Source organism: Antrostomus carolinensis, unplaced genomic scaffold (genome assembly GCF_000700745.2).
Source record: "Antrostomus carolinensis isolate BGI_N321 unplaced genomic scaffold, ASM70074v2 scaffold1426, whole genome shotgun sequence".
Lineage (NCBI taxonomy): Eukaryota > Metazoa > Chordata > Aves > Caprimulgiformes > Caprimulgidae > Antrostomus > Antrostomus carolinensis.
This window is the reverse complement of record NW_010323709.1, coordinates 55,476-82,172: the sequence shown is the minus strand read 5'-3', so window position 1 is coordinate 82,172 and position 26,697 is coordinate 55,476. Positions and strand designations below refer to the sequence as shown.

At 38.1% G+C, this 26,697-nt stretch overlaps 1 protein-coding gene across 1 annotated transcript in view; it reads left to right on the top strand.

Moving 5' to 3' along the window:
• LOC104527027 (anoctamin-4-like) overlaps nucleotides 1–26,697 on the top strand; it is a gene marked incomplete at its 3' end in the record, with an annotated part of 184,869 nt that overhangs the window by 108,130 nt on the left and 50,042 nt on the right. Inside the window, 2 exon segments of the mRNA XM_029085611.1 lie at nucleotides 7,869–8,005; nucleotides 14,709–14,867. Coding sequence (XP_028941444.1) covers nucleotides 7,869–8,005; nucleotides 14,709–14,867 — 296 coding nt within the window.

Here is a 26,697-nt window from a genome sequence, read left to right as displayed (position 1 = left end):
GGCTTATTTAAAAGAATTGGATGTCAAGATTAGATTTATTAACAGTGTTTGTCCAAAGCAACTTCTCTTTAAAATGACCATATCTCGAACTTCCCTTGCTGTGTCATATTTCAATATCATATTCTCTGATTATATCCCTGTGCTGAATAACCCCAAATTTTCATTCAGCACAGCAAAGGTTTGGTTATAACCTCAAATCTTGGACTTCTAGATAAACACCCTAGTTTCTCTTAAAAGTGTGCCATTTTTTAAATAAAGAAGGCATTCATCTGACTTGAACACAGGGGTTTGCAAGGAAGGTATCAAGATCTGAATTCATTGTCTAAGTTCCCTTTGCAATCAACAGAATGTAACTAGCCTGACCACAGCCCAGTTTGTCTCATTTTAAAGTAGGTGTCTGATATAGATTAGATGACCTGCAACTTGGAAGTGGCTATTTGCCTCTGCTGCCTGCAGGTGGAATTTGGGGAGATAAACTAACTTGAATCACTACTACAGCTTAGACATAAACATCTGTACTGTAGATGTGTAAATGTAGGTGAATCCTACCCTAAGTAAACCAAATATTTGCAAGTGATTAATGGATATAAACTAAATAGAAATAGGATCCCAAATTGTTTTAGCAATTTGAATATAATTTCAAAACAAAATAGCAGTACATAGAGCCTTTTAAGAATTAACAGTTTGATTTCTAGTTTATTTCAGAGCCATTTGAGGATGCAGCTTTTACAGCTTTGGAGACAGAGGGGTTTTTTTATCCAGACCAGATACAGTTGCTGTTGTAAAATTAATATCTGTGTCCTTCAGCTATATTTTCTTCTGGAAAGACAAAAGGATTGCTATGACTGTACAACCCAGTTTACAAAGGCTTGTTATGTGTCCAGGGGAGTGTCTTGTCACATGCAGTCTGTGATGAATACCAAATAGTTAGGATAAACATGCCTAAATATTCTTTCTAGGGTGATTTATGTGAATAGTCATTTTTACTTTTATTCCCAGTTGTTAGTGTTTAATGAAAATTTTAAAAGGCTAATAATGCTTTTAAAGACCACATACATTCTTCTTGCTAACATGAGTTTCCTGAGCATTTCCCTATTCAGGAGGCGACTTGTGCAACTTTAGCTAGTTGGTACGTCTTTCTGTTTAGTACACTACCAAGAGTGACCCTCTAATAGCAGATATTAAAAAAAAAAAAAAAAAGTTACTTAAAACAAGCATTTTGCTATAAAGCTACTTTTTTTTTTCTTTTACCCTACTGAATCTTTTAGTTTGCAACTGAAGATAAAGATTTACCATCTCACTATTTGCTTTTATGTGAATGTACTACTATTAAAAGACTTAAAAGTAATTTCTACTGCATCAAAGCTAAATTCTTCATTTAAGTACCATAGTTCATGGTGAAGTCTTAAAACACATTTTTCTAAAGATTTGTGGTAAGTCTTTTATTAAACAGTTTCTTCTTGACCACATGACATTCAGAAATTATCTCTAGTCCATCAGACGCAGTCCAGAAACCATAATTAGTAATCTGAAAATGGCTATAGACACACAGTGTAAAACAGGGTTGTAAATTTGCAAAACAGGGTGATGCATCTGACCTAAACCGAACTTGTGAACTAGAGAGCGGTGGTGTCCAGGATCTGCATGAACTGTCTGTCAGATACAAACCAGAATTCCCTGTTGCTGCCTACTCATGGACTGTGCCTATGCCACAACCCCAGCCAGCAGCACAGCAGCCGGGGGGCACAGGGGAGCGCCCCAGCCCTGATCATCAGGTACTTCCCTGGTGCTGTGGGGCCATGGCCGGGCAGGGCTGTGGGGAGCTGGAGACTGGTAGTACTGTGGCATCACTGGGGCAGGGACTGACAGTTCTGGGGGGCTGAAATGAGGTCCTGGGACCTGCGCAGCGTTGGGGAAACCTGGGGGGTCCAGGCATGGGCAGCCAGGGCTGGAGGTGTCCTCAGGATCATGGCAAAAGCTAGCGAAGGCTTTCATGGTTGTTTCCTACTTATTGCACTGAGAAGATGGACTTCTTGTGGAAAATCAGTAAGTAGCTTTATTGAAAATAAAACCCCCCTCAGATTTCAAGCTTTTTAAATGCATTCCTATAATTTGCTTCAGTGTATTAAGCTTATTTTCATTGCCATTGCACTAAAGTAAAATTCTAAGAAATCTCTGGATTTTAAGAATATTTTTCAAAATCCAGTTTACATTGACTCTCACTAGATTTAATAAAAAATAATTTTATTCGCTTCTTTTAATTCTCATAATCTGGAAGCCAGAATTCAGTGAATTTCCTGAGACAGGATTGCTGATCCACTGTGTAGTTACTGAATTTAGCATTTAATGTGTTAACTAAATTAATTATGTTATATAATAACGTGAATTTAAAAGTTCTGGGCTGCATGGTATCTGTAGGATGGCCTCCTTGAAGCAAAGATTTATAAATTGTATCTGCCAGCCTTAGTGAGTGCAGAAAAATGTTTGTATCCAAAGATCTAAATAGATGCTGTAAATACATAATATGTAGTACAACAAGATGCAGACAGTTTCTTGGTTTTTCATACTGGAATATTTCTGCTTTGCGAGTCTCTGCAGAACAGTTGTTTTCTACTCAGGATTTTTATTAAGGGATATTTTCCAATATTGGTGCTTTTAAACACAATATTTTTTTCCACCACTATTAACATGTAGAAATGCTCTATGCTTATAGTAAACATTGCCAGTAAGAATTTTCAAGGAAATTCACTCTTCAATGTTACTGACAGACCTAAAAGCTTCCACAGAGCAGTTTCTGGAATACTGGTCTTCAGCTTGCATTATTCAAAGCTAGAGTATACTCGATGGCTTGGTGTAACAATTGGTAATAAAATGACAATTAATTATCAGAAATACGATCTTTGAGCATGCTTCCATCTTGACACACAAAAACACAGTCAGGTCCCACTTTTAATGAAAAATCTTATTTTTAGGCACCTTACTTCTAGAGCATCCATCTTCAGAAGGTTAAAGGAGGTACCTTATCTTACCGTTGAGCCCTGCCTAACTCACCCTCTTGGTCCAAAGTAGCTTGTGGATCCACTGAGATTGTGTGTGGGCTCTCGCTCAGAATTTCCCAGCATTCAGTTTTCAGAATATTTGGTTCTACTATATTTGGAACAAAAATATTTGTATATCCACATTTTTTCAGCTCCTTGAGGGATTCTGAGTTATCAAGTCATTTTAATGTTTTTTCCACTAAATGGAACATGAGGGGAGAAAGAGCTTGCATATTTAAGCTGATATAAAACCAGAGGGGGAATTCTTGGTTTCTCCTGTAGCAATGTATATGCTGTTCCATTGCTGCTAAATTTTACTGCTTAAAAAACATGACTATACACTAGTATCAGTCTGTCTCCCAAATAGCATATATATGATAAAATTATTATCTATCATTCTGTCAAGGTCACTTGTGGATATATGCATGTCATGATCTGAAGGGGACAGAAAAGGTGGAGCCCTGATTATGCCTTTAGTGACATTTGGCAGCATAGGTGTTAGTGTCCATTGGAGTGCAGTGGCTGAGCTAGCTGCAGGCAGCAGGAGAGTTTGCTTGGAAGTACCATAGCCATTAGTAAAGTAAAGCAAACAGGATTTGCTTTTTAAATTATTTATTTAGTTTTATGGAACAGTATTTTATAATTTTTTTTCAACTATCCACAGAATAGTATATAAAATTGAATAGAAAAATGTTCTCAGCTACTGTTAGGGCCCCATGTTTAGTGTCAGAGACTGAAATACTAGGAATGTTTTTTCAAAAACATACATAGCAAGTCAACTGCAGTGTAAAGAGCTCCACTTCACCAGCAGCACACCTTTATTGCAACTGCAAGAAGGTAGCAGACATCTTCAGCACTGATAGGGTAGCTCAGCACGTCTCCTCACTACTTATCCTATTTGCTGAAGCTACCAACCAGAATGCCAGTTATCTGCATACTTCTGATAGAAGCAATTTTTTACTACAGGCAATCTGGACAAGTCCTGGTAGCTAATTTCACTAATGAGCTGAGATTCACTGCTTCCACAACTTCTAGTCACTGCTGAGATGGGATGGATTTTAAAGTGAACTTGAAATAAGATTTTTTTTGCTCCTCACAAATTCTTAGAATAATCCAGTAATTCTCTGCTGGAAACTCCCAAACACATTCACTCTTACACACCAAGCTGTGTATCTCAAAACACCCACTTAAAAAACATTCATTTTGCAACCCAAAGCATTACTGGTATTTCAGGAAGCAGCAATTCTAGTATCTCAAAGGCCTTAACTTTTATACCAAGGCAGTCTTTATGGCAGGAAAAAGCTAGTTCAAATTCCTTTGAGCATAGCATGCAGGCAAAACTTTAATTTTTACGTCTTTCATTGCCTCTGCTTGCAACAGATAGATTTCCTGCATAATCTTCATAAAGCTTCACTATTTAATTATTTTTTTTCCATAGCAATCTTCAGACTATATTGAGGTATTGATCGTATAAAGGTTCATGTGTTGCTCTCATGGACGTGCTCTACTGGGTTTCAGTTGAGTGAAGTTTCAAGCAATTAAAAATGTTTTCTGTTTCAGTAGTTCTTTCTACTGAGTATCGAGATGAATTCTTCTGATGTGAACATGTATGCAAAGCTGGTTATGATTCTACATGCAGATTATTATCTCATCGGATGGAATGTTTCCGGTCTTGTCCTTTGAAACCATAAGGACAGTGAAGGGCAGGTGTTTAGTCTGTGCTGTCTTGTGACAGTTCCCCTGTCTTTTATAGGCATCTATCGGAATGAATTCTGTGGATTGAAATGGGTCAAGGTGGCAAATAATTCTTTAACACTGCTGCTATGTGTGGTACAAATTGGAGTTTTGCTCCAATTGCTTTTTGCCTAAGTCTCCTAAAACCTCTATAGTTTGTCCTAGGACACATTGGATGCAGATACAGTGACATGAGAAGCTGCAGGCTCCCCCCATCATATAAACCAAAACAGCACCAGGATGCTCTTCCCCACCCTTGTCAGTAAGCTCACCCCCAACTGGGAATGGGATAGTGTGAAGCCAAGGCCAGTTTTAAAGTGGAAAACTCAATCCTGGCTCTTTGTCTCTAATGATATCCTGGCACTTTTGCAAAAGAAGGATAAGTAAAATAAATGGACTAATAGTAAAAACAGCCTTAAAACAGCAACTGAAACTTAATCTCTACAAAAAGAGGGGTTATATCTCTGATGTATTCGCAGACTATGATGATACACCCACTGTAAAATACTGCAGAACAGAAGATGCTATCTAAAACTGATAAATTATGATATGAAGTGTTAAGTAAGGATTTATTGTGTGATACTAATATTGGGATATAAAGAATGATAGATTAGTCAGCATGTAACCACAAAATTGGTAAACCTGAGTAGTATGTTATCCTAGAAGTGGTAAATCTGGCACAAAATTTCTTATCTTTATGTCGTCTAGGTGGAAAAAAAATGCTGTTAAAAGTATTAAAACTTCTTAATTTCTATTTAAAATTATGCTACTCAGGGTAGTTCATTGGATTAGTGGATTCATTTGGATGTGAAGACTTTTCTGTTTCTGAAGTTTTTAGTGGCTTTATGAGCAAAAGTATTGCAATTGAAAAATCAATGTATTTCACTAAACCTCTCCTTGTTTTATGCGTGAAAATGAAGAAGAAGAGTTCTTGAATATTTTGATGGGGTTTTCTTTTTACCTACCTACAACTGTAATAACAGATTTTAGATACTGTAAAAGAAATACAAAAAGGGAGTAATCTCTTCCCCAGATTCGGGATTGACTGATAGGACAAGAATAATATATTGAAATTGCAACATTAGGTGCATATTCAGGGTGAGTATTATGACGAAAACTTTCTTCTGCTTGTGAAAGTGAAAAACAGGCCACCTGCAGAGACTGTGGAGTCAGTACCATCGGACATTTTTTTAAAAAGGTTGCTTACACTGGGCTATAGCCCCTGAAGAAGGGAAAGGTGAAAAGGTCACAAAATGCTCACAATGGCTGTGAACAGTTTAATAGCCTTTAATGTCTGGCAGCCATTCAATCTCCCCACAGTGGGGGAATGGATTTTTACACCTGCAGCCAGGAGATAGAAATGGAAGTAGGTTGCTACTGGCAATTAGAGATTTTGGGCTGTTCCCTGTTAATATAAATTCTTGTCAAGAGGAATTACAACTGCCTGTCACTAGGTTATTGGGGTTGCAGAGAAGCAAAAGGATGAGAAGGTTATTTCATAACAGAAAAATTATTCCAGAAGTCAGTCAAGTTTTTAAAAAAGTGTGAGGAATAGTAGGTTAGACAAATTTCTGTCAAGAATGGTAGGTGCTTGATCCTGCTCTAGTCAGGGGAAGAGGCTCAGTAGCTGACCTTTAGGAGTCCCTGCTAACAGTTACAACTCTACTGACATAATTCTGGATTTTGTCTATGAAACACGAGGTCGGAGAGATGAAGTCTATCCACAGCTGAAGCTTGATCCTCAGAAGAGGCATTTTTCTTCCCTCTGCCACACATGTATTCATCACATTTTCACACTAGACCTGCAGAGTGTGGGGTGCAAAGGTGGACCTTGCTGGCTATAGCCTGCGCGCCTCACATGTCCCATCCAAGAGCCACTAAGTTAGCAGATAATGGCCCTTATGTGGGATCACAGACTTGCACAGCAGCTTTACCTGCAGCTTCTCATCAACTCGTTGCTCAGCAGAGCAGGGAACATCACCTTAAAGCTAATGCTGCTCTCATCTTGAGTAGTGTGCCAGCCTTTAACTCATTCCTTCTAGTCTTTTTTTTTTTTTTTTTTTTTTTTTAATTAGAGTAAAATGATCACATGACATGGCATTGCATGAAAGGTGGAGGAAATTCAACCCATTTACAGGTATCTCCTGTCAGGGCACTGCTGGGGCCAGGGGTTCCTCGTGGGGGGTCAGGCAGAGGGAAGGGTGGGGGAACAGGCCCAAGCTGCCAAGCCCTGCCCTGGGGGGCATGGGTCAAGGCCAGGCCAGGATGTCAGCCCATGGGTTGACATCAGATCAGGCGCAGTGAGGAGAACCAGGGTCAGACACAGCCCCAGGATGGCTGGGCAAGGCCTCTCCATGGCATTGTGTGGGGGCTCTCCCCACAGACATCAGAGGGAAGGGGCCGCTCTTGGCTGCCCTGGCTCTGTCTTGGCTCCAAGCCCACTGCCAGATCCCCAAGACAGGGTATGTTCTCCAGGCCCTTACATCTCTTCACTGTTTATCAGGGTTGAATTTACTGAAGCATCCTGTAGATTTAAGCTAGTGCTTCATGCATGACTGAGGGCTGTGCAATAGGTAGATCTGAACATACCAGCTTTATATGCATCAAAACACGCAAAATTGCGCAAAGACAGACTTCTACCCTGGCTCATTTATTCAGTGCCTTTCAAGTAGCAGTAGTTGTTTGAGATTTTCTACCTCTGGCTGCCCCACAGCTCTGTACAACTTCTTAGTGCTCGACACTTTATTTACTAAGTTAAAAACCTGCTGCTTTGTAATAAGAATTTTTCAAAGACTGTAGTAATCCAGAAGGCAATTAAGCCACTTACCCTAAGAGAAGCCAAGGAGATAGCTAATGTATGTTTTATTGTGGCAGATGATTACCTATTTGTCATCAGAGACATGTTGTGGTATCCTAAATCTTTATGTGGCTCACTGGTGAAGAAAGTACTCCTCTAATGCACATCAGATTTTAAATTTAGCATTGTAGATACTTAAACCAGAACTAAAAAGTGGGATTGTTGATAATGTGTTGTATTCAGTGTCTTCATTTGGCTCAATGGTGATTTGAATGTATATTTTTATTTTTTGTTTCTAGTAGCTAAGGATGTCAACATTTTTTTTGATGAATTGGAAGGTGTGAACAGTCCTTCCAAAGATGATGACTCCCTACTTCACCATGGTAATTTGACCAGTACTTCTGATGATGCCAGCAGGTTGGAAGTTGTGGGAGAGGTAAGAATACACAGAATTATTAATATAATAATTATTCCTGCCCATTATAAAGAGGGAATAAATGTAATTTGATTTAAAATCTCATTCTGTGCAAGACAATTGGTATGTGACCTTTGTCATGGGGACTGGTTTTCCATTCTAAGTTTATAATGCTGAAATATAAAATATCTCAAGTTAAAAGGAGGTTTTCCAGTGAAGAACATGTGATGGTAAACAATGGTGATTCAAAGAACATGCCAGGGAGGAATCATTCAGCACATAGTCTCTTTTAAATTATGTCTTAAGGCAGGCAAAGCATCATGGGCCCAAGTATGAAAATTTGGGCGTAAATTCCTTCTTGTGTCTTTTGTGCAGAAAAGAACGTGATACCCTTTAACTCTGCCTCCATCTGCCTTACAATCCCTGGATGTTAGAGCTATCTTCTCAGGGAGTGAGGAGACCAGGGACTTCTTTCCCCCACCTCAGGAGTGCAGTTGCATCCAGACTACTTACTGGAGTGGTCTGATGTTACCTGCAAGCTGTACCTGAGGACTTTTTGGCAGAGGGCTGACTGGCACAGAGTAGAACTGTCACAGACCATAGTAACAATGAAAAAGCATGGAAAACATAGGATATTGCTGAAGCCCCTGTCCTGACCCGGGTTTGTTTACTAGTTTAGATAAAATTTAGAAGATACAACTACAGATTATGTCTTTTGCAGGAAGTAGAGGGTTTTGTGGTGCAAGTTCTTTTGTGAAACACTGCTGAGGAGAGAGTTAGACATGTCCCTTTTGCTAGAAATTCAGCCCATAGAGAGCTGCACTCCTGGAATGTTTAGACAGATAATTAAAGCAACAAAATTCAGGGCACCCAGAGATGTGTTTGACCTTGCTCACAATTTCATCTTCCCCTTTACTCATTGCTCTTCTGCAGCTTCCCATACAATTTACAAAGGACCCTCTTTGCCTGCTTGCACTGTAATAAGTTAACCTGACATGATATTCACCTTTACTGTGAGGGTGACAGAGCACTGGAACAGGCTGCCCAGAGAGGTTGTGGAGTCTCCATCTCTGGAGATGTTCAAAACCTGCCTGGACGCCTTCCTGTGTGACCTACTGCAGGGAACCTGTGTTGGCAGAGGGGTTGGACTAGATGACCTCCTGAGGTCCCTTCCAACCCCTATGAGTCTGATTCTGTGATATTCTTGTGTTGCATTTTGAGATCATGTACTATGTGGTCTCTTAACAAAAGGACATGGGTGAAAGGCACATGATCTTTGCATATTAAAGAGGAAAAGTGAACAGAAAATGGTCAGAAGGATAGAGGATGAGATAGAACAACACATGCTGCTGTTACGGCAAAACCTTTTTTTGCTGTTTGATGTGTTGTTTGTTGTTTTTTAAAAGGAAAGGGAAAATTTCTGAGAAACATTTTGCTAGTTGAACAGATTATCTCACCCGCCCCCCATAACCATAAGAGGAAAATAGCAATGTAGGTCAAGTATATCTATAAGAGGGAAAAAAAAAAACAGAAAATTGATAGTTTTAATGAGAGCTGAGGGGCAATGTAGCCTACAAAAAAGTTTCAAGGTACTTGGCCCCTGCTTAATTTCAGGAGGAAAAGATTCACTGTTTAAACATATGGTTTTTGTATGGATAAATATGGGAGCTCAACTATACACTGGTGGCATGAACTCTGAAGCTTCAAGCTTCTTTTCAGTCTTTCAGTTTCATTTAGTATCTAAGAGAACCTGTTGATGCCGCTTAATGCTATCAGAACATAAAACCTGGCCCCAGTGAAAGTCTAAATGTAATAATGTTTATTTGGTTTAGTTTTAAAGCTAACATTGCAGACAAATGATTTAATACAGTTTCTGTCTGAATTCATTAAAATTAATTTACAATAATAAAAATTTACAAGGAGATACCAAAGGTTTCTTACCACTTTTGTGTAGCTGACAAGTTGAAATATTGTTTGCTTCAACTGTTATTTGTTTGTGCTCGACCAGAAGATCCAATGAAAACCTTACGGATGGAGCTTTATCAACAGTTCCTTAACACATGAATAGCCAGACTGGGATTCAGCTTGTCCTTTGGCTAGAGATGTTTGGGGTTTTTTTTTATGTTTCATTCAAGCACAATTACAGTCTGAGCAAATTTAAAATCACATTTCCTTTTGTGTGTATTGATCAAAATACTTTTTACATTTGCCAATATAACAATTAGGTAAACACTTTACAACTTAAATCCAGGTAGATATTGTCACTAAAATATTGTGTTACTTCCGCTGAAGTTTCATTTTCTGAGAGCTGGAGAAGCAGCAGAAAGAAGGTAAAAATTAAAGGAAAATGGTTTGGGAGCTGTACTCTATGCATTCATTCTGCCTTTCTTTCTATGGAGTAATAAATTAGTCTTCTTTATCCAAACAAAGTAGAATGATAGAGCTGGGACAAAATGACTTGTGCTTAAATGAGCTTGTATGGACCATTCTTGGCATTCCAGCTAAAGTAGGTAGTTTTGAAATCAAAATTCTAAGAGTCACTCCTACAATCTTCACTTTAAGCATCAAACTCTGTTGATATTTGGGGGCAGTGTTACTAACATTGTGTTGAGTGAAGTTTGTTTTAATAATCTCTTTTATAAATTGGAACTTGCACTGAAGAGTATGGCAGAAAAAAGGCATTAACATTGAAAAATAAGAATTCTGATATTCTTTAAAGAACTTATGATAGCTTGTGCAATTTCAGCTCAGTTTTCCTGTGTGTATTTACCAGAATACAAGCTATCTACATAATTTTTTCCACCAAATCTCAGTTGTCTTCAGTAATCAGGATGGATATAGAAAGAGATTATCTAAGCTTTTAGAGAAAACTACAAATTTGTTACATCCTAATGTCTGAAGACTTGATTTTGCAGCCTAAATAATTTCATTATTAGAAAAACTCTATGCAATTAAATATTTTATGTTGTCAAGAAGAATATACCAACCAGTGAAGATACATGGCAAAATAAATTTACAGCTGCCACAAATTAATCCAAATGGGCAAAAGGATACTAAGAAAAAAAGAACGCACAGAGAAAATGCACTTGTTCTTTGATTATAACTGTGCCTTAAAAACTGGGTGGTTCTGGGTTCCTCTTTTCCTGCATAAGTTATCACTGTTAGTGGTACAGGTATTAACCCCCTCCACCAGCTGTGAAGTTGCATGCAGGGGATTCTAGTTTCAAGTAGCCACAAACAACAGGAAAAGACATTATCTTCAGAATTCAAAGATTCTGTCTTCATTGAGCATCCATACTGATAATAACCAGATACCAAAATAGCTAGGAATCAAGAAAGAATCTAATCTATCATTAAATTAGTGAACATTGGAGTCCCTTCTGATTTTTTTTTTAAAAGACCTGCAGGTAAAGTTTCAAATCTCCTTGATTTCCCTGAATGCACTTTTGTCTAAATGTTCCATTTAAAGTCTCTATAGCTGTTAGGGTTCTGAACCCTTTGGTTTTGGATAATGAAATATTTGGGGTAAGCCAGTAGTCTAAAGCTTTCCTAGCACATATGTGTGTATGAGTCATATGTCTATGAATGTTGATGGCTCCCAGTTGTGGATCTGAGAATATAAAAAATAGTCATTCCTTGGAAAATAATTCCTGATTATACAACTTTAGATATGCATATTACAAATAAAACTGCAAAGAAATGCTAAACTTACTGCTAGAGTGAAGCCTTCCCTGTTCTTCCACTTTCTTCTGACATCCTCTTTCAGATCAAGGAATGGAGATTTGACAAACATGTCTAGACTAAAACCTGCAGTCAGACCTGGTTCTAGATTACTTTTTTTATCTTCTAATCAGTTTAGGAAAACTGAATTTTGAAGTCATAACACAGGGAAAGGAGATGCAATGTCTGGAGAAGGGTCAGTGAACCTCAAGGTAGGAGAAAAGTCTCTGTCCAGAATGGTGTAAGAGTGGAATACTGTGGACAATGCAAAAGCCCTGCAGCTGCTATATCCTGGCACTGCTGGGCCAGCCTGACTGTCTCCATACTATGTTAGATCCTCAGAGTTTTTAGAAGTCCAGGCTGTCTATAAAGCTGCCTTACAGGCTATAACAGAGGGTAACAGAAAGGGTTCCTTCTCAGAGGCCATACCAGTCTAGTAGGGTTTATCAGTCTGGATTTAACATACTCTGTTGCTAAAATGAAAAGACCTCCAAGTACAGAAAAAGACTCCAAGCTGCCTTTCCAAGTGAAAAATTACAATACTGTAGTTTGGAGTATTTTGTAAGTCCAAGATAAATTAGTTGTCTCAGGAAGTCGTATTTATAGGGGAAGAAGTCCTAAAAGTCAAATAACTAAGCTAAATCTCATAGATGCTCTTTAATGTAAGGTTCTATATGCACTGATGAGTCAGTGTAGGGCAAACCAATTTTCTTCAGAGAAAGATGAAACATAAAGCATGAAGGGCAAATCTATTTTTCCAGTGGAGTCACTGCTGTACACAGAGAAAGACACATTCCTTGTGGTACGCTCTGGATGGGTCTACACTAACATTTTAGTTCAGATCAGGAGTGTGCATTTGAAATTAATTTCTCAATTGCCCCTACTCATGCTTTGCCTGCATTCCAGAGCAGTGTGGGATTTCAAACCTGGATTCCTTCTGGATGCAATTAAATTGTGAGGTGTACCCCAGTGAATCTCCTGGACCAGACTAGAGTGGGCTCAAAGTGACCCCTGAAGACTACATAGTGTGGTCAGCAGGTCCTCAGCACACATTGTTTTGCTCTGCAGATCCTTTGCTATTACACCGCTTTACTTGCTAAAATACACATAGTGACCATAGGACCTACAGAACAGGAGGGATGGCTCAGCTTGAGGCTTAGAAATCAGAACAGGACCATCAAGCTGCCCCACTACCTCTAAATGTCCTACTGCACCCTTCCTTTATTGAAATAATATTTTGTTTGTTTTTTGTTTTGTTTTGTTTTTTTAAATAACACCTTCTTTTACATCTTCTCAACATAGACATTTTATGGGGAAAAAAAAAAAAGCCCCTCTGCTTCCTGAGCTGTTTTCATATTTAATGCTCTGTGAAAAATACTTCTGATATCCTGATAATATCATTTGTCAGCATGATATGCAGTATAGATATAAATGGTTTGTTACTTTTATTTCCTTAGGGATTAAATCTCTTTTCTTGCCTTCTTTTTCAGCTCAAAGAACTGTTCCACTGTATCAAGTCTACATTTAGCTGTGTCAGGAGTCAGGCACAGTAATAAAAGAATCATAGAAAAATTCCCCTTTCTGCCTTCAGTAAACTGAATATACAAAGGAGATGGGACATTTGGGATGCTTTCATTGGTTTTTCCATTTAATCAAACGCCTGCTGTGAATCAGAAAGATGATAGCTTACACTAAACTCTTTGAATGGGAATATTCTTTTTTTCTTTCTTCTGTAAGAATAATTTGTGCTATTATTATGTTCACTTTTTGTGATATAAGTTAAGAAGCAGTTCTCCTATGGAGAAAATATTTTGAAAATTCCCTTTGTTCCCAGATGTGAAAGGCAAAATATTCAAATATCAATTTTTTTCAAATATTTGATCATAACTTATAGGACATGGCTATTTCTGGCAGGAATCGTTGAGCAAATTCTGGAAAAACAGAGATGTGTTAGTCTAATCCTCTCTTCAGCTTGGAGCTGGACTGATTTTGAGGTCCCTGAAGGCCCCTGCTAATCATACTGCCCTGGTGGAGTCCTGTTTGTTCCCATGTATCTTTCACAGTGTACGTTTCTTGTATGAAACACTCCAGCCCACAAACTGCCACACAATTACAACTTGTTTGAAAGTGAAAGCTCAACCTCTGAGCAGGACTCGTATCATGTGGAAGTAGTGTTAAATTGTGAGGAGGATCTGTAGAGAGTTTCATCTCATGAATTTTGGAAAGAGACCAGTATTTTGTTTTTTTAGATCGCAGGAGAGGGACCTGCTCGACCTCTTATTAGCAATGAAATAAAATTGTTTTTTTCTATGAGAGCAAACATTTGAACAGGCACATTCTGTGCAGGAAATAGCCAAGAAACAGTAGTTATTGTGCGTATGTACTGCTAGACCAAACACCAAGAATTATTTTCAAATAAATCCAGTGAACTTCCTCAGCTGTTCCTTGGGCCAAGAATACTTTGTAGTTAATCTGGTGAGGTATGATGAGGTAGATACAGGGCCTTCTTATCCTTTCAGAGGTACTGTAGTCATGGCAAAGCAATGAGAATCTCTGTGCTAGGTCTTAGTGGTTTTCACTGCAGTAAATGTTCATGCCACTTTTTATTATTCTCATATGTACAAAGACATTCTACCATACTAAGTTCTTAATTTTAAGTTTATGCTTCAGTAACACTATTCCCTGCTTTATTTTATATGTAAGAGGTTATTCCTAATTTTCTGGAGGGTGATGGGGGAGAAAAGTTGGTTTGCATTCTCTCTTCTCTCCTATCCCATGTCAATATGACCAAACATCTGCCTAAGAAGACCTCTTGATTTTGAGTTGAGGAGGTCTGTACTACTTGCAGATGGCACTGTATGTAAAGCTCCTAAAAACTTTAACAGCTTATTCTGATTCTTTATCTTTCCTGTTGAGTGTTACTGAAAACTGCTGATGCAAGCAGCAGTGTAGCAATTATCAAGGCAAATTAACATTACTGAAATGTTTTACTTTCTCTTTCCAGGAAGTACCTGATAAAAACAAATTAAATGGACTGTATTTTAGAGATGGGAAATGTCGTATTGACTACATCCTGGTATACAGAAAATCTAATCCACAAACAGAAAAGAGGGAAGTATTTGAGAGAAATATCAGAGCAGAAGGCCTTCAAATGGAAAAAGAGGTAAGAAATCTTTCTTAAAAAAAAAACTTCCAACATTTGAAGCTGTATAGAATCTGAAGTTTTGTTTATTTTGAAACCCCTTTGCTGTGTTGTGACAGTGGAAAAATGCTTTTAAGCATGCTTTAAATATAGGCTATTTATTGCCAGAGCAGTGGGAAAGCATAGCCTAAAGTGAAATCAGGCACATGAATTGAAGTCCAAACCAGGCCATTACAGTAATCTTTTTCAACCTTATGTGCAAGTAGGCCACAGAATTCATCCACTGTGCTGTGCAATAGAGAAAACAAGTGCTGGATTTGAATGGTTTAAATTCTTCTGGGTGCAATCCACATTTCTGTACCTACATTTCCTTCTAGCTACCTGATCCACTCATTGCTGAGGCTCTAGGTACTCTTCCCAGAGACCTAACTAGATCCCTGTCTTCCTTCTCCTGTCAGCTTAGGCATGGGGACTTGAGCAGTATTTTGGTAGTTTGAAAACAGCCTATTATCTCTCCTTCTGTCTTAATCCTAAACATTGAAATAATTGAACTGTACATATGAATTATTTATATCACTGTTATTTCCAACAAAATGTCCTAAACCTGTAAATATTTTCTGGACAAGAGTGTAAAAATGAATGTAAAGTGTCTGAAAATGCACAGAGGTGATAGGTAGCAGGAGCAAGGCTTAGAGAGACCATCTCTTTTTTTGCCTAAGCTATGTCCTTTCTTAAACTTTTATAAGTGTGCCTATAAACAGGGCTTAAGTCTCACTTCTGGGAAGAATAGATATTGCTGAATATTTAACTCTACTCCTGCTTGATCAACTCACACTCATGCTAATACACATTGTCATGCTGCCACTGATGGAAAAGGTAGAGGACTTTTCAGGTTGCAGACTTTGGTCAATTATGTAGGTGCTGTACATTATCTCCCTTTCTTCCACTGAATTCTTGGTAGATATATAGATATTCTACCTGTATACTTGAAAGACACTTCTTTGGAGAACACTGGGGAGTTAAAAAAGGAAGCTGTTTCTCTCCGTAATAATGAAAATGTTTCCTTTCTTTGATAGTTTTTGACTGAACACTGTTACTGGTGAATGTAAATTTATAAGAGCCTATCACTGGTTACATCAACCAGTTACTATAAACTATTCCTTCAAGAAACCTGGAATTCAGCATCTTTAGTGTTGCAATAGCTGATAGATGTTTTCCATTACAGCCATTTTTCATTTATTACATGTTCCCTGTAAACATACCGCTGTCTGTAGGAGTTGTAACTCAACATCCAAGAACACTAGAGTGTTGCTGCAGCTGTTCAGCTTCACATCCTAGAATTCTGCCCTGCTTCCACCAGGAGAGATGCTGAAGGAGTCTCTGAGGTTTAGGCAGTATAGAAAATGAATGTGAAATGAATCCTCCCTATTGATACATCTGCCCAATGGTCTTGAACCAATCTTTTCCTACTTCATGATTTTTGTAGATTTATTATTGTGTATAGTTCAGCAGCAAAAGCTGTGAAATCGCTTTATATTTTAAGTATTATAAAACTTATTGCACCATTCTGCACAGAAAACTTTTTCAAATTGATTTATCTGTTTGATATAGAGTTTTCTTGTGGCTTTCAAGCCCATTTATTTGGGCTTTGCTGCCTACGCTGCATGAATGTTCTGCCCATTTGATTGTTCATTTCAGTTTCTATTATACTACTGGCATGCAGTTTTATTTCTCATTAATCTCATTTGGCCTTGGTGTGACTTCTTGCCAGCATCAGTAATTGTACATTTTCTAAACTCAGAATGATCAAAATGGGATTGTGTTACATGACTCAGGCTAATGTTTTTAAAATCTAGCGTAGCAATCTTTTTTAACATATGACTCTGACCTAAAGTTAAACCCTAGCATGTATATTTTATGATCACAGTAGTTTCCAAAATTGAATTATAATCCTGAACAAAATAAGTAAATTCTTGGTACACTCGCCTTCCCCCCCTCCCTGCAGAGTAACAACTATGCTGCATAACACTTAGGTTTAAAATAAGCAGTGTGATCAGTTAATGCCTAAATTATTTCTCATTCTTTTTAATCCTACTTTTGGTGAGACTATGTATCATTCTTATAATTCTGAGAACTGAAATTCTGGAAGATTTTAGCAGCAGGTCTGTTTTCTAGTTGTTCATTATTAATATATTGCTTCCACTGGGAAAAATTTGCTCCCAGATAAAATGAGAGAATTGTCTGTGGCTTTGACCACAGAACTTACACAGAGGTAACAGGCTGTAACTGCTGGACTGAAAGAATTTTTGTACCTTCCATGAGTTTTGTGTGGTTGTTGGTTCATTCTTCTTTGTCTACCAGTTGTTCATATATTGACATTTGATTGTGTTAGTCCTGTCTTTTTAATGTGAAATCTGTGGCAGAGAAGAAAATTTACTGAGCTGTTCACACTATAGTTTTGAAACTGTATTACTCACTAACACTGCAGAGAGAGAAAAATGCACTGCAGTGACTTGCTGACAAGTGCAGCACAGCAAAATACCCAGGAAGTGAGGAGTGCAGGCAGCAAAGTGTTCACTTAACAGAATGAAATGAGAAAGTGAATCCAAAATGATTTCATAAACGTTGAGATAACTTCAGGCACAATGTCAAGATCATGTAGCTGAGAAAGGTCTGAACAGGTATATGTTTCTGACTCTAGAAAAAGGTGATAACATTTTGCAGTTATTACCCAACAAGTTCACACTCCATTCCTCAGCTACACAGCACCACTCTCCCACGGAAGTTCTGCCAGGTTTAGTGTTTGGTATATCGAGTAGTAAACAACGAGGGGATCCCAGACCAAGGAACAGATCATTGTATTAATGAAGGTATGGAAAACAGTGCTCTAAGACTCAATGCTAATTGAGTGAAACAGCATAAATAATTTTCTGACCCTTCTCCCTGCTTTTCAGTGTATATTAGGTTTGGATAGGATGACTGTGTTGTCTCAGTCCAACAGAGATCACATCCAACACATGTGATCATATACATAGAAGCTCTGGGAAAGTTAATTGAAAATATAGTTCGCTCCAGGAAAAGAGACTGTATTTTTCTTTTCAGCCAGATATAAAATTTCAGATTTTTTTTACAGTGTCTCACAAATGAGATAAATCACCATGATATCCTGGTTCTGGGATTCTTGATGACCCTATTGTTTTTATTTTTTAATATTCTTTGAAACAGACTAATGTATTGGGTAAAATGGAGATGACAGTCTCCAAATGGAGCAAGTTCTTATCAGAGATGAGGTATCAGTAACATTGCTGGTTTGTAGGCACTGATACCTTCTGTAAATATTACACGAGACTCATGCCTTCCAGAGTTGACTGGCAAATGGTTAGCAGGAGACAGGGTACTACTGCCCACATTCTGAGGGTATGCTTCATATTTATCCAAGTAAAAGAAAAACCTGAGGCTAAGATCTACCCACTAATGCTGAGGAAAAAACAAACAAACACACAAACAAAAATGAAAACCATCCAAACAACTTATGATCACTTTTATGTAAAGAGAAAATACAGATAGTGTCTGTCATTCCAAAGGTGGTGTCCATCTCTCTGGGGTAGTAAAAATCCAGCATTTTTCTGGAAAACTTATATTTTAATGAGAGAATTAATAGACAGAATTACATTGGGCCCATGGTATTTTACACAAGAATAAGTATTTATAAATAAATATTTATAAAACCTCTTGGCCAAAATTCAGGTAAGTTCCCTATCCTAAATTATTCCTGCAGCTTCAATTAATGTATTTTAATCCCTGTCCTAAATGGCCAGCTAGAACTAAGTTGCTGTAAACAGCAACTACACTGTGCTGGTACATGGATACAGTATTACAGACATCTTTCAGTAACATACTTTAAACTATACTACACTAATAGAGCATGCACAGAGTCAGCCACCATGGAGCAGCTAATTTGTTTGCTTGCAGCATATTTAAACTGGACTGTAATGCAATGCAAATGCAGAATAATTATAAAGTAGCTCAAAGTCTATACTGGATGAACAAATACGGACAACACTTGGATTTGTAATTAGTATAAGGGAAGATGAAGGTAATCTTAGATTTAAGTAAATACTGTGTATCCAAAATGAATCTGATATTGGGTAGGATCTGGTCATGTAGCCCTAGGAAAAGACTACATTTGGTTTGAACATGGCATGTTTTTGGGGGTTTTTTTGCTTCTCATAACTGCTCTAAACTAATTCATACAGAGTAGTTCTACTACTAGATGTACTCGATATGTTTTGCTTAATGATTGTGTCCAAGGTTTTTAATTTATAATTTGTAAGTTGATTTGATACAGGTTATTTGAAAAGGCATTTGGCATGCCAGTTGAAATTGATAGATAGACATGTAGTAAAGGGAAACTAATCATATAAGAAACAAAAGTAGTATTCAAGCCCTTTACTTTTTATATTTTGCATATTTATGTATATTAATGTTTGAGTATAACAGCAATGAACTGGTTTAAAACAGTAACATTCCTTACTGCCTTAAAAAGCAGGTCTCCTCACAGCTAGTGGATGCAGAATATATTTCAGGAACTAGTTTCAGATATTTTACAAAATAAGTCAAACTATTTGGGCTTGTGCGCACTATTGATCTTTGCATCTCCCGGATAAAAGAAGATGTTAGTGCAGTGTACTGGTCCTGTTTTCAGGAACAATCCAAATTGTGTGGTTCTTTGTGTCATAGTCCCGATTAAATATTTAAACATTGACACTATAAGCATAGAGCTGTCACCAGAGCATCTCTAATTGCATTCATTCTCTGCCTCCATCAGCAGCTGACATTTCTGGGGTAACATCAGGCAGCCATCACACAGCTGGTGTATACAATAGGCAGCAGAAATATACAATAGCTAATCTCAGAAGAAAACCCAAGACAGGGAAGAAAAGCACAGTATAAGTTTAACTTCGGTTGTATGAACAAATATCTACTAGCAGGTATAATCTGAGTCTGAAGGTTATGTTAATCTGAGTCTGAAAGTTATGTTTGGAGATGTTTTGAGTAGTTGATGCAATGTAATTACAGGATACTATTGTTTCATGACTTTTCAATTTTGCAAGGAGATGTAGATAACTTCATGGCAATGTAGTAGGAATTCTATGAAACAGTTTCTCTTAATGCGACTGTAACTTTGCACTAATGGGACAGGACTTCAGAGGCTAGAAATGTGTATTCAGTAAAAAACATATTTACCAGCAACTTGGAGCTTGGTTTAAAATGATGAATGTTGAGAGAAATTACAGATGACAGGAAGAGCAAACAATATAGTATCTCCATGACTCTTGGCTCATCCCTGAGTATTTAACCAAAACACACTTATGAAAAATTAGAAGTAAAGAACATGAAAAAACCAAGAACTTCAAATACTGAAACTTTAAATATAATTGTGCTCAGAAAGTGATGATGTAAAAGAGATGTTATAATCAACAGCTATTACTCCTGAGCATAGTCAAATATTTCAAATCTTTCTTTATGGTAAATTACATCTACTAGTAGTTGTTGTTGTTGTTAGTACTGCAAAGCCAAAACAGCTATGTGAGGCTGATCTCCTTTTTTCTAGTTTGTGCATCATCACTGCAATCGTTCATGAGACTCCTGTTACATAAGTGTTATTGCTGATTGTGATTCATGGGCAGAAAAGGATTAAGCTGATTTCCAAACCTGAAGTGGCATTTGAAGATCTGAGTGAGGAAAGATGTTTTATGAACTTAGCTTATGTAATTTGGTTCTCTAAGAAGCAGTGCACATTAAAATCTCAGTGCCTTTGGAGTTGACTTTATGTTTCTTTTTCAGTTATTGCTTCAGTTTATTCAGTTATTGAAAGAACAATAACTTGGTTACTGTTATAGATGGTAATTTAATCAACCAGGCATACAGTTTCTAACAGAGTGCTCAGCCTATGGCCCACTATTTGCAGCTTGCCAGGAGAGTTTTTGTGGTAGCCAGGAGCAAGTTGCAGGTCAGCTGGGGAATTTTTTCCTGGCTGCTAGTTTTCCTTTAGTGCTCATATCCTTTCCTTGTCGTGTTGACCTTACTTTGCTCATACTAAAACCCCTTATCCAGTAGAGAAAAGGATGGAGAGGGAAAGCTTCCACTACCAAAATTGCATCTGCTATCCTGTGAGCTTTTTTTACAGAGAGAGAGATACCTGTGAGCGTGCACTGTATGAGATATGTGCTAGGAGGCACAGGGGCAACTGTGCATGTGATGATAACTCATACTGTGCAGGCATGGTAGGTCAGACCACATAGAGGATGTCACCTATGGCTAACAGACTTCCCTTGAGGACAAAATGTCATTTGGACAAGACTAGGCCTTCTTCATCTTTGGAGAAGATCAGACGTTGTATTGGGTTTGCATGGCAAGGCTTTGTTAGCGAGTTGCTACAGGGGTTGCTTCTGTGAGAAACTGCTAGAAGCTTCCTTATGTCTGATAGAGCTAATGCTAGCCTGCTCCAAGACACATGCACTGCTGGCCAAGGCCAAGCCCATCAGTGATGGTGGTACTGTCTCTGTGATAACATATTTAAGAAGGGTAAAAAAAACCTTTGGAACTGCGGCCGACAAGAGGAGTGAGAATATGTTAGAGAAACAACTCTGCAGACACCAAGTTCAGGGAAGAAGGAGAGGGAGGTGGATTTCCAGGTACCGGAGTAGCGATTCCCCTGCAGCCCGTAGGGAAGACCATAGTGAGGCAGGCTGTCCCCCTGCAGCCCATGGAGGTCCATGGTGGAACAGATAACCCACTTGCAGCCTATGGACAACCCCATCCTGAAGCAGGTGGCTGCACCGAAAGGAGGTTGTGACTCTGTGGAGAGCCCATGCTGGAGCAGGCTCCTGGCAGGACCTGTGAACCTATGGAGAGACAAGCCCACAATGGAGCAGGTTTTCTGCAGGATTTGTGACCCTGTGGGGGACTCACGCTGGAGCAGTTAATGAAGACCTGCAGCCTGTGGGAAGGACAGACATTGGAGAAGTTTGTGGAGGACTATCTCCCATGAGAGGGACCCCATGCTGGAGCAAGGGAAGAATGTGAGGAGTCCTGCCCTTGACAAGGAAGGAGTGGCAGAAACAATGTGTGATGAACTGGCCAAAACCTCCTTTCCCCATCCCCCTACACTGCTCGGGGGTTTACCCATGACAGTACTTCGTGAGTGATCTCCCTGTCCTTATCTTGACCCACGAGCATTTTGCTATATTTTCTGTCCCTGGTCCAGTTGAGCAGAAGGAGTGATAGAGCAACTTTGGTGAGCACCTAGCATTCAGCCAGGGTCAAGCCACCACAGATGTAGTTCAATGTTAATCTATTACTGTAACTAATATCAAGCATTCAGTAGCTTTCATGCACTCTAGTTTGTTCCAGTCTCTCACTTTTCTGATCCTATTATTAAATATGTAACTACCTACAGCTAATGAACTTACAGTACAAATTATGCATCCTGCAGAAGCTCTGGTTTCACAAACAGCATAATATCCCATTATTAGCAGGTGCAGATTTTTTCTATGTTCAAGCATTGTGTCTGATTGCATCCACAAATCATGGGTGGAGACATCAAAGTGACGTAAACTATGTCTGAAAAAAGAGAACGAGACTGAAATGCGAGATCACCACATGCATTTTAAGTGAAAGTGTTTCCAGTTATTTAATTTAAAACATTGGGCTGTTCATTTCATCCAAATTCAGACAGAGCAAGTTAAAAACAGACTGGTGTTCTGAAGATTTATTATTAGTTCATTATCTAGTACAAATAGCAAGTGGAGTCTCTTTTCAGCAGTGTTTTACAGAAAAATGTATAGGTACGAACAGAAAAATGTCCTTTTCCAGAGAATGCTCTATACCAAAAAACATTGTCACTAAACAGTGGAGGAGTTTCTAGCTGCCTGGCCTTCTGAGGGAGAATGTTTTAAATTTCAGATGCTATGTTCACTATACAACACAGTGGCAGTTCAGAAGATAAATTTGAGGAGGTACATAGAAGTCTGGATGGATAGAGTCTGAACTCAAATTTCAGTGTGCAGTTTTTAAAAGTAACCTTCTTGATTTTCTGACGAAGTCCAGAAATGAATACTTTTCCAAGTTGACAAATTCCAACCTGTAACAGGACTTTGTCAAGCTAGTGGACTAAGAAGCTGTTGATGACAAAATGATCTACATTTGAAAAAAGTATGGCTTTTTGATGGAGTATGGGGGTAATATAGAAAATATGTAGATAACTGAAAAGGGATACAAGGGCACTCGAGGTACTTCTTTCAGGAATGTTGATTAGGATTTTTTAGTCAGAGTTTACTGTCATCAATCTTCATAAATTGTCAAAATATCAAAAGCCTTTTGAAGGACACCAGGCTCACTGGGGGCAAAAATCAAACAGACAACAGATGAAAAAAAAAAGTTGAAGGTTACATATGAGATGTCCCCTATATGTCAAAAGTCACCTTTCCTTTTACAATAATTGGTTTTAGACTGCAATTATTTTTGAGGTGTTGTTTGCCTGACAGTGTCATCAGGAACAAGCGTAATGCACAAGGTTACAATCACTTAATGCAAAGTGAGAGTTTTCACGAGTGGTTTGCTGCAACACTCCCTAATAGTACTGGCCTAATGAGCAGAAATCTAGACCTGTCCATAGGGAACAGAAAGACAGATTATATTGAAACTCCACCAGTATGGTTTACTTTCTCATTTTGTGTTGATGATTTTGGTGTTGAACATGTTTTGAAAGACAGAACTGTATTTACAGCGTTACGCTTCTGAACAAATAGTAATCATTTCAAATGGCTGCAGTGCCTTCTTGGTCTAGGGGACATTTGCATCTTTCCCTGCACCATGAAGTGGTGTGGGGCTGCCCTCCCTGGAAGTCATCCCAGGAGGGAAGCATGAATCTGTAAAGGACAATTCTCCTTCTCACCCACTCGTGGCACAAGGTCTCCAGGCCCTCTCATCATCTGATTACTTTCTTTGTTATACCAGTTTAATTTGGCCATGGAGTGAGTGCAGCACTGGCGCTGTGTCCCTTGGATTAACTGTATTTCAATTGTAGTAAGGGCCTCACAAATACAACTAGTCAAGTTACCTCAGTGCTCAGAATTTATTGAAAAAGATACTTCAGTTTATGGCTCTCCGGGCCCAAATTAAATACTGTATTATCCATTCCATATTTACATATTTGCTTCTTGCTATTTGAGAGGTAATGAAATGATGTTGTAAATGAAGTTTAATTAAGGCTGACCTGAGAGAAATATGTTGCTGAGATAGCCACATCAGCTGAAACCTCCGTCAGTCAATTAGTCGTGTCCCCCTGTTTGAAGTCTTACCTGGTTTACAAAACTCTTTTCTGTGCACAAATATCTTTTGTATTCTTAAATGAAAGCTTTTAAAAGAATCTCTAAAAGTGCATTTTAGGCAAACCAGTGTAAAGACACTTTTCTTTCCTCTCGGAGGTCTTCATGGTACACTACTTACTACTTAGATACAGCTTGTTGTTTTTTCTGTTAATAGGCTCAAATAGATCTTTCCATTTATAAGACTGACTCCCCTTTCTGAAGTCTCCACTGTCAAGCGCTAATACACAAACTTTGTGCTTGCCTTTTTTTAACAACCATCTCTTATATGTTTTTTAAATTCAAAAACTTTCCATAAAGAAGAAAACCTCCACAGTGAAATGTAGACAGGAAAAGAACAAAATGCAGATGTTTAAATCTGGAAACCATGACTTTATACTTTCTCTTGCAATAAGCAAAACATATGTTATTTTTAGTGACTGATAGATTTGGAGACATTTCCTCTACATTTCCAATGTGTTTGTTTAACCTTCTCTTTTCAGGTTAGTTTATAAATGTCATGTTTTGAAAAATTGACATTGTAGGCTAGTAATAACAGTAGAATATTCAGGGATTTTCACATTCACATATTCTATACAGAAAAAGTAAACGTATATAATCTTCCTATATCTTTCTGTGTCAGTAATGACATATCTAACATTGAAGTTTACACAATTTCCTTATGTAGAAATTTAAAGGGTTTAATTTAGGTATTAGATACATTTTAAAATAAAATTGGTTGTAAAATTTTCTCCCATAAGCTGTTACAAATCAACCATCTAATTTTAGTGAATTCTTTACACACCTTTAGTTAAATTGGCTTAGTTTCAGAAGCAGAAATTGTTTTTTGAAAGAAGTGTATCAACAAGTTTATTTGCTTGAGTGGTAGTTGCTAAATTCCAATGAATATATTTTTTTCCACTTTTAACATTCTTTTCTTCTTTTTTGTGAGGAAAATCGCAGTCTTTTTAACCTATCTACTAAAACCTTTTTTTATTCAGGCCATTCCCTTTAAAATGGCCATTTAAATGAGACTCTTGTAACATTCTTATGATTCCACTAGTTGTAGAATCTGATTTACTTAATTACCAAACATCAATAAAAATAAAGTTCTGTAATGTAACTTTTAATTTCTTTAAAATAGATGCTATGAAGAAGTTATCCACTTTTCAGACATGCATCACTTTTTCTGACTTGTTTGTGATGCAGGCATATAAGATAATTTTGGATATAGGCTTAAATCTGTTGGTCTTAAGAGGATTTAGCACCTCGAGACCTCGAGTTATTCTTCTTGAATGTACAGATCAGGTGTGAAAGCCTTTTCACCAAGTAACACCAAGCATGCTCCAGTACAGGATCCTTCACAGTATTTTGATGAGTGAAAAACAAAAGGAAGATTTTTTTTCTTTGTTGCAATCCAGATTGTTAAAAAGGTATGTGTAAAGCTTCTGTGGAGACTGGACAAATCACGTGAAAAATACTTTATTGCTCATGATACTGAGCACTTGTCAGCTGGCTCAAAGCCAAAAGGATCTCTCTATAAAGGTTTTCTTAAGATCGTTTTCTTTACCAGGTCCATTTCTTTAGAATTTTTCTCCTAGTCTATGCACATTGACTCTTGTCCACTCACAAATGTGTCTTTCCACACCTAGACTTCTGTGCCTTATAAGTTAATAATCTGATCTGTGACCTTATTTTCTGGAGAATCTGGAGAAGGTCAAGCTTCCTACTGTCATAGGAGTGCTGTCTGGAAGGCACGTCTGAAGGTCATCTACCTGAAGCAGAGCTGTCACCAATGCTAGGTCAGGATGGCTGTTGCTTTTTTCTTCTGTATCTGTAGTTCAGTGCAGACTACAGCCTGGCCCTGCATCTCCACAGTTCTTGAGTTTTTACTCTAAGTGCTATTGCTGTTGGAAACTGTGGCTTTCTGAGACAGAGTTGGATTAAACAAATGTTCTGAAACAGCAGTTGAGTGGATGGAAGCTGTGGTATGTAGAACATCCAGGGTCAACAGTCTTGTGCAAGTTTCTGCATTTTATCATTAGCTTCAGAAATTCACAGGAGCTAAGAATTCAAGTAATAAAATACAGAAAGTACTGACCAAAATCAAAAGGCCTTTTAAAGTGCAAAGGACACTAGTAGGAAGCTTTGTTATTTACAGATCAGTATTTCCTTTTGTGTTCTATGTGGACAAAATGAATAAGGTGGGATGAGGGAAATGGACGCCAGCCAAGGCCTTTTAAAATGTTCTGAATCACTTGCTGTCACTGTGATGTGTCCCAGACAGCTAAGCAGTGAACTAGAGCCACCTGTGAAGGAGCAATCGTAGGACGTAATGTGTCTGCGCTACTGTAGAAATTTGAATGGGCGGTGAGGAGGGTAACAAGAGTCCAGGGAAAATAAGATAGCTGTACTGCAGAGCCCCAAGAGGGAAAAGAATCACCTTATTTACTGTAGCTGTTTGCAATGTTGATGCCTGG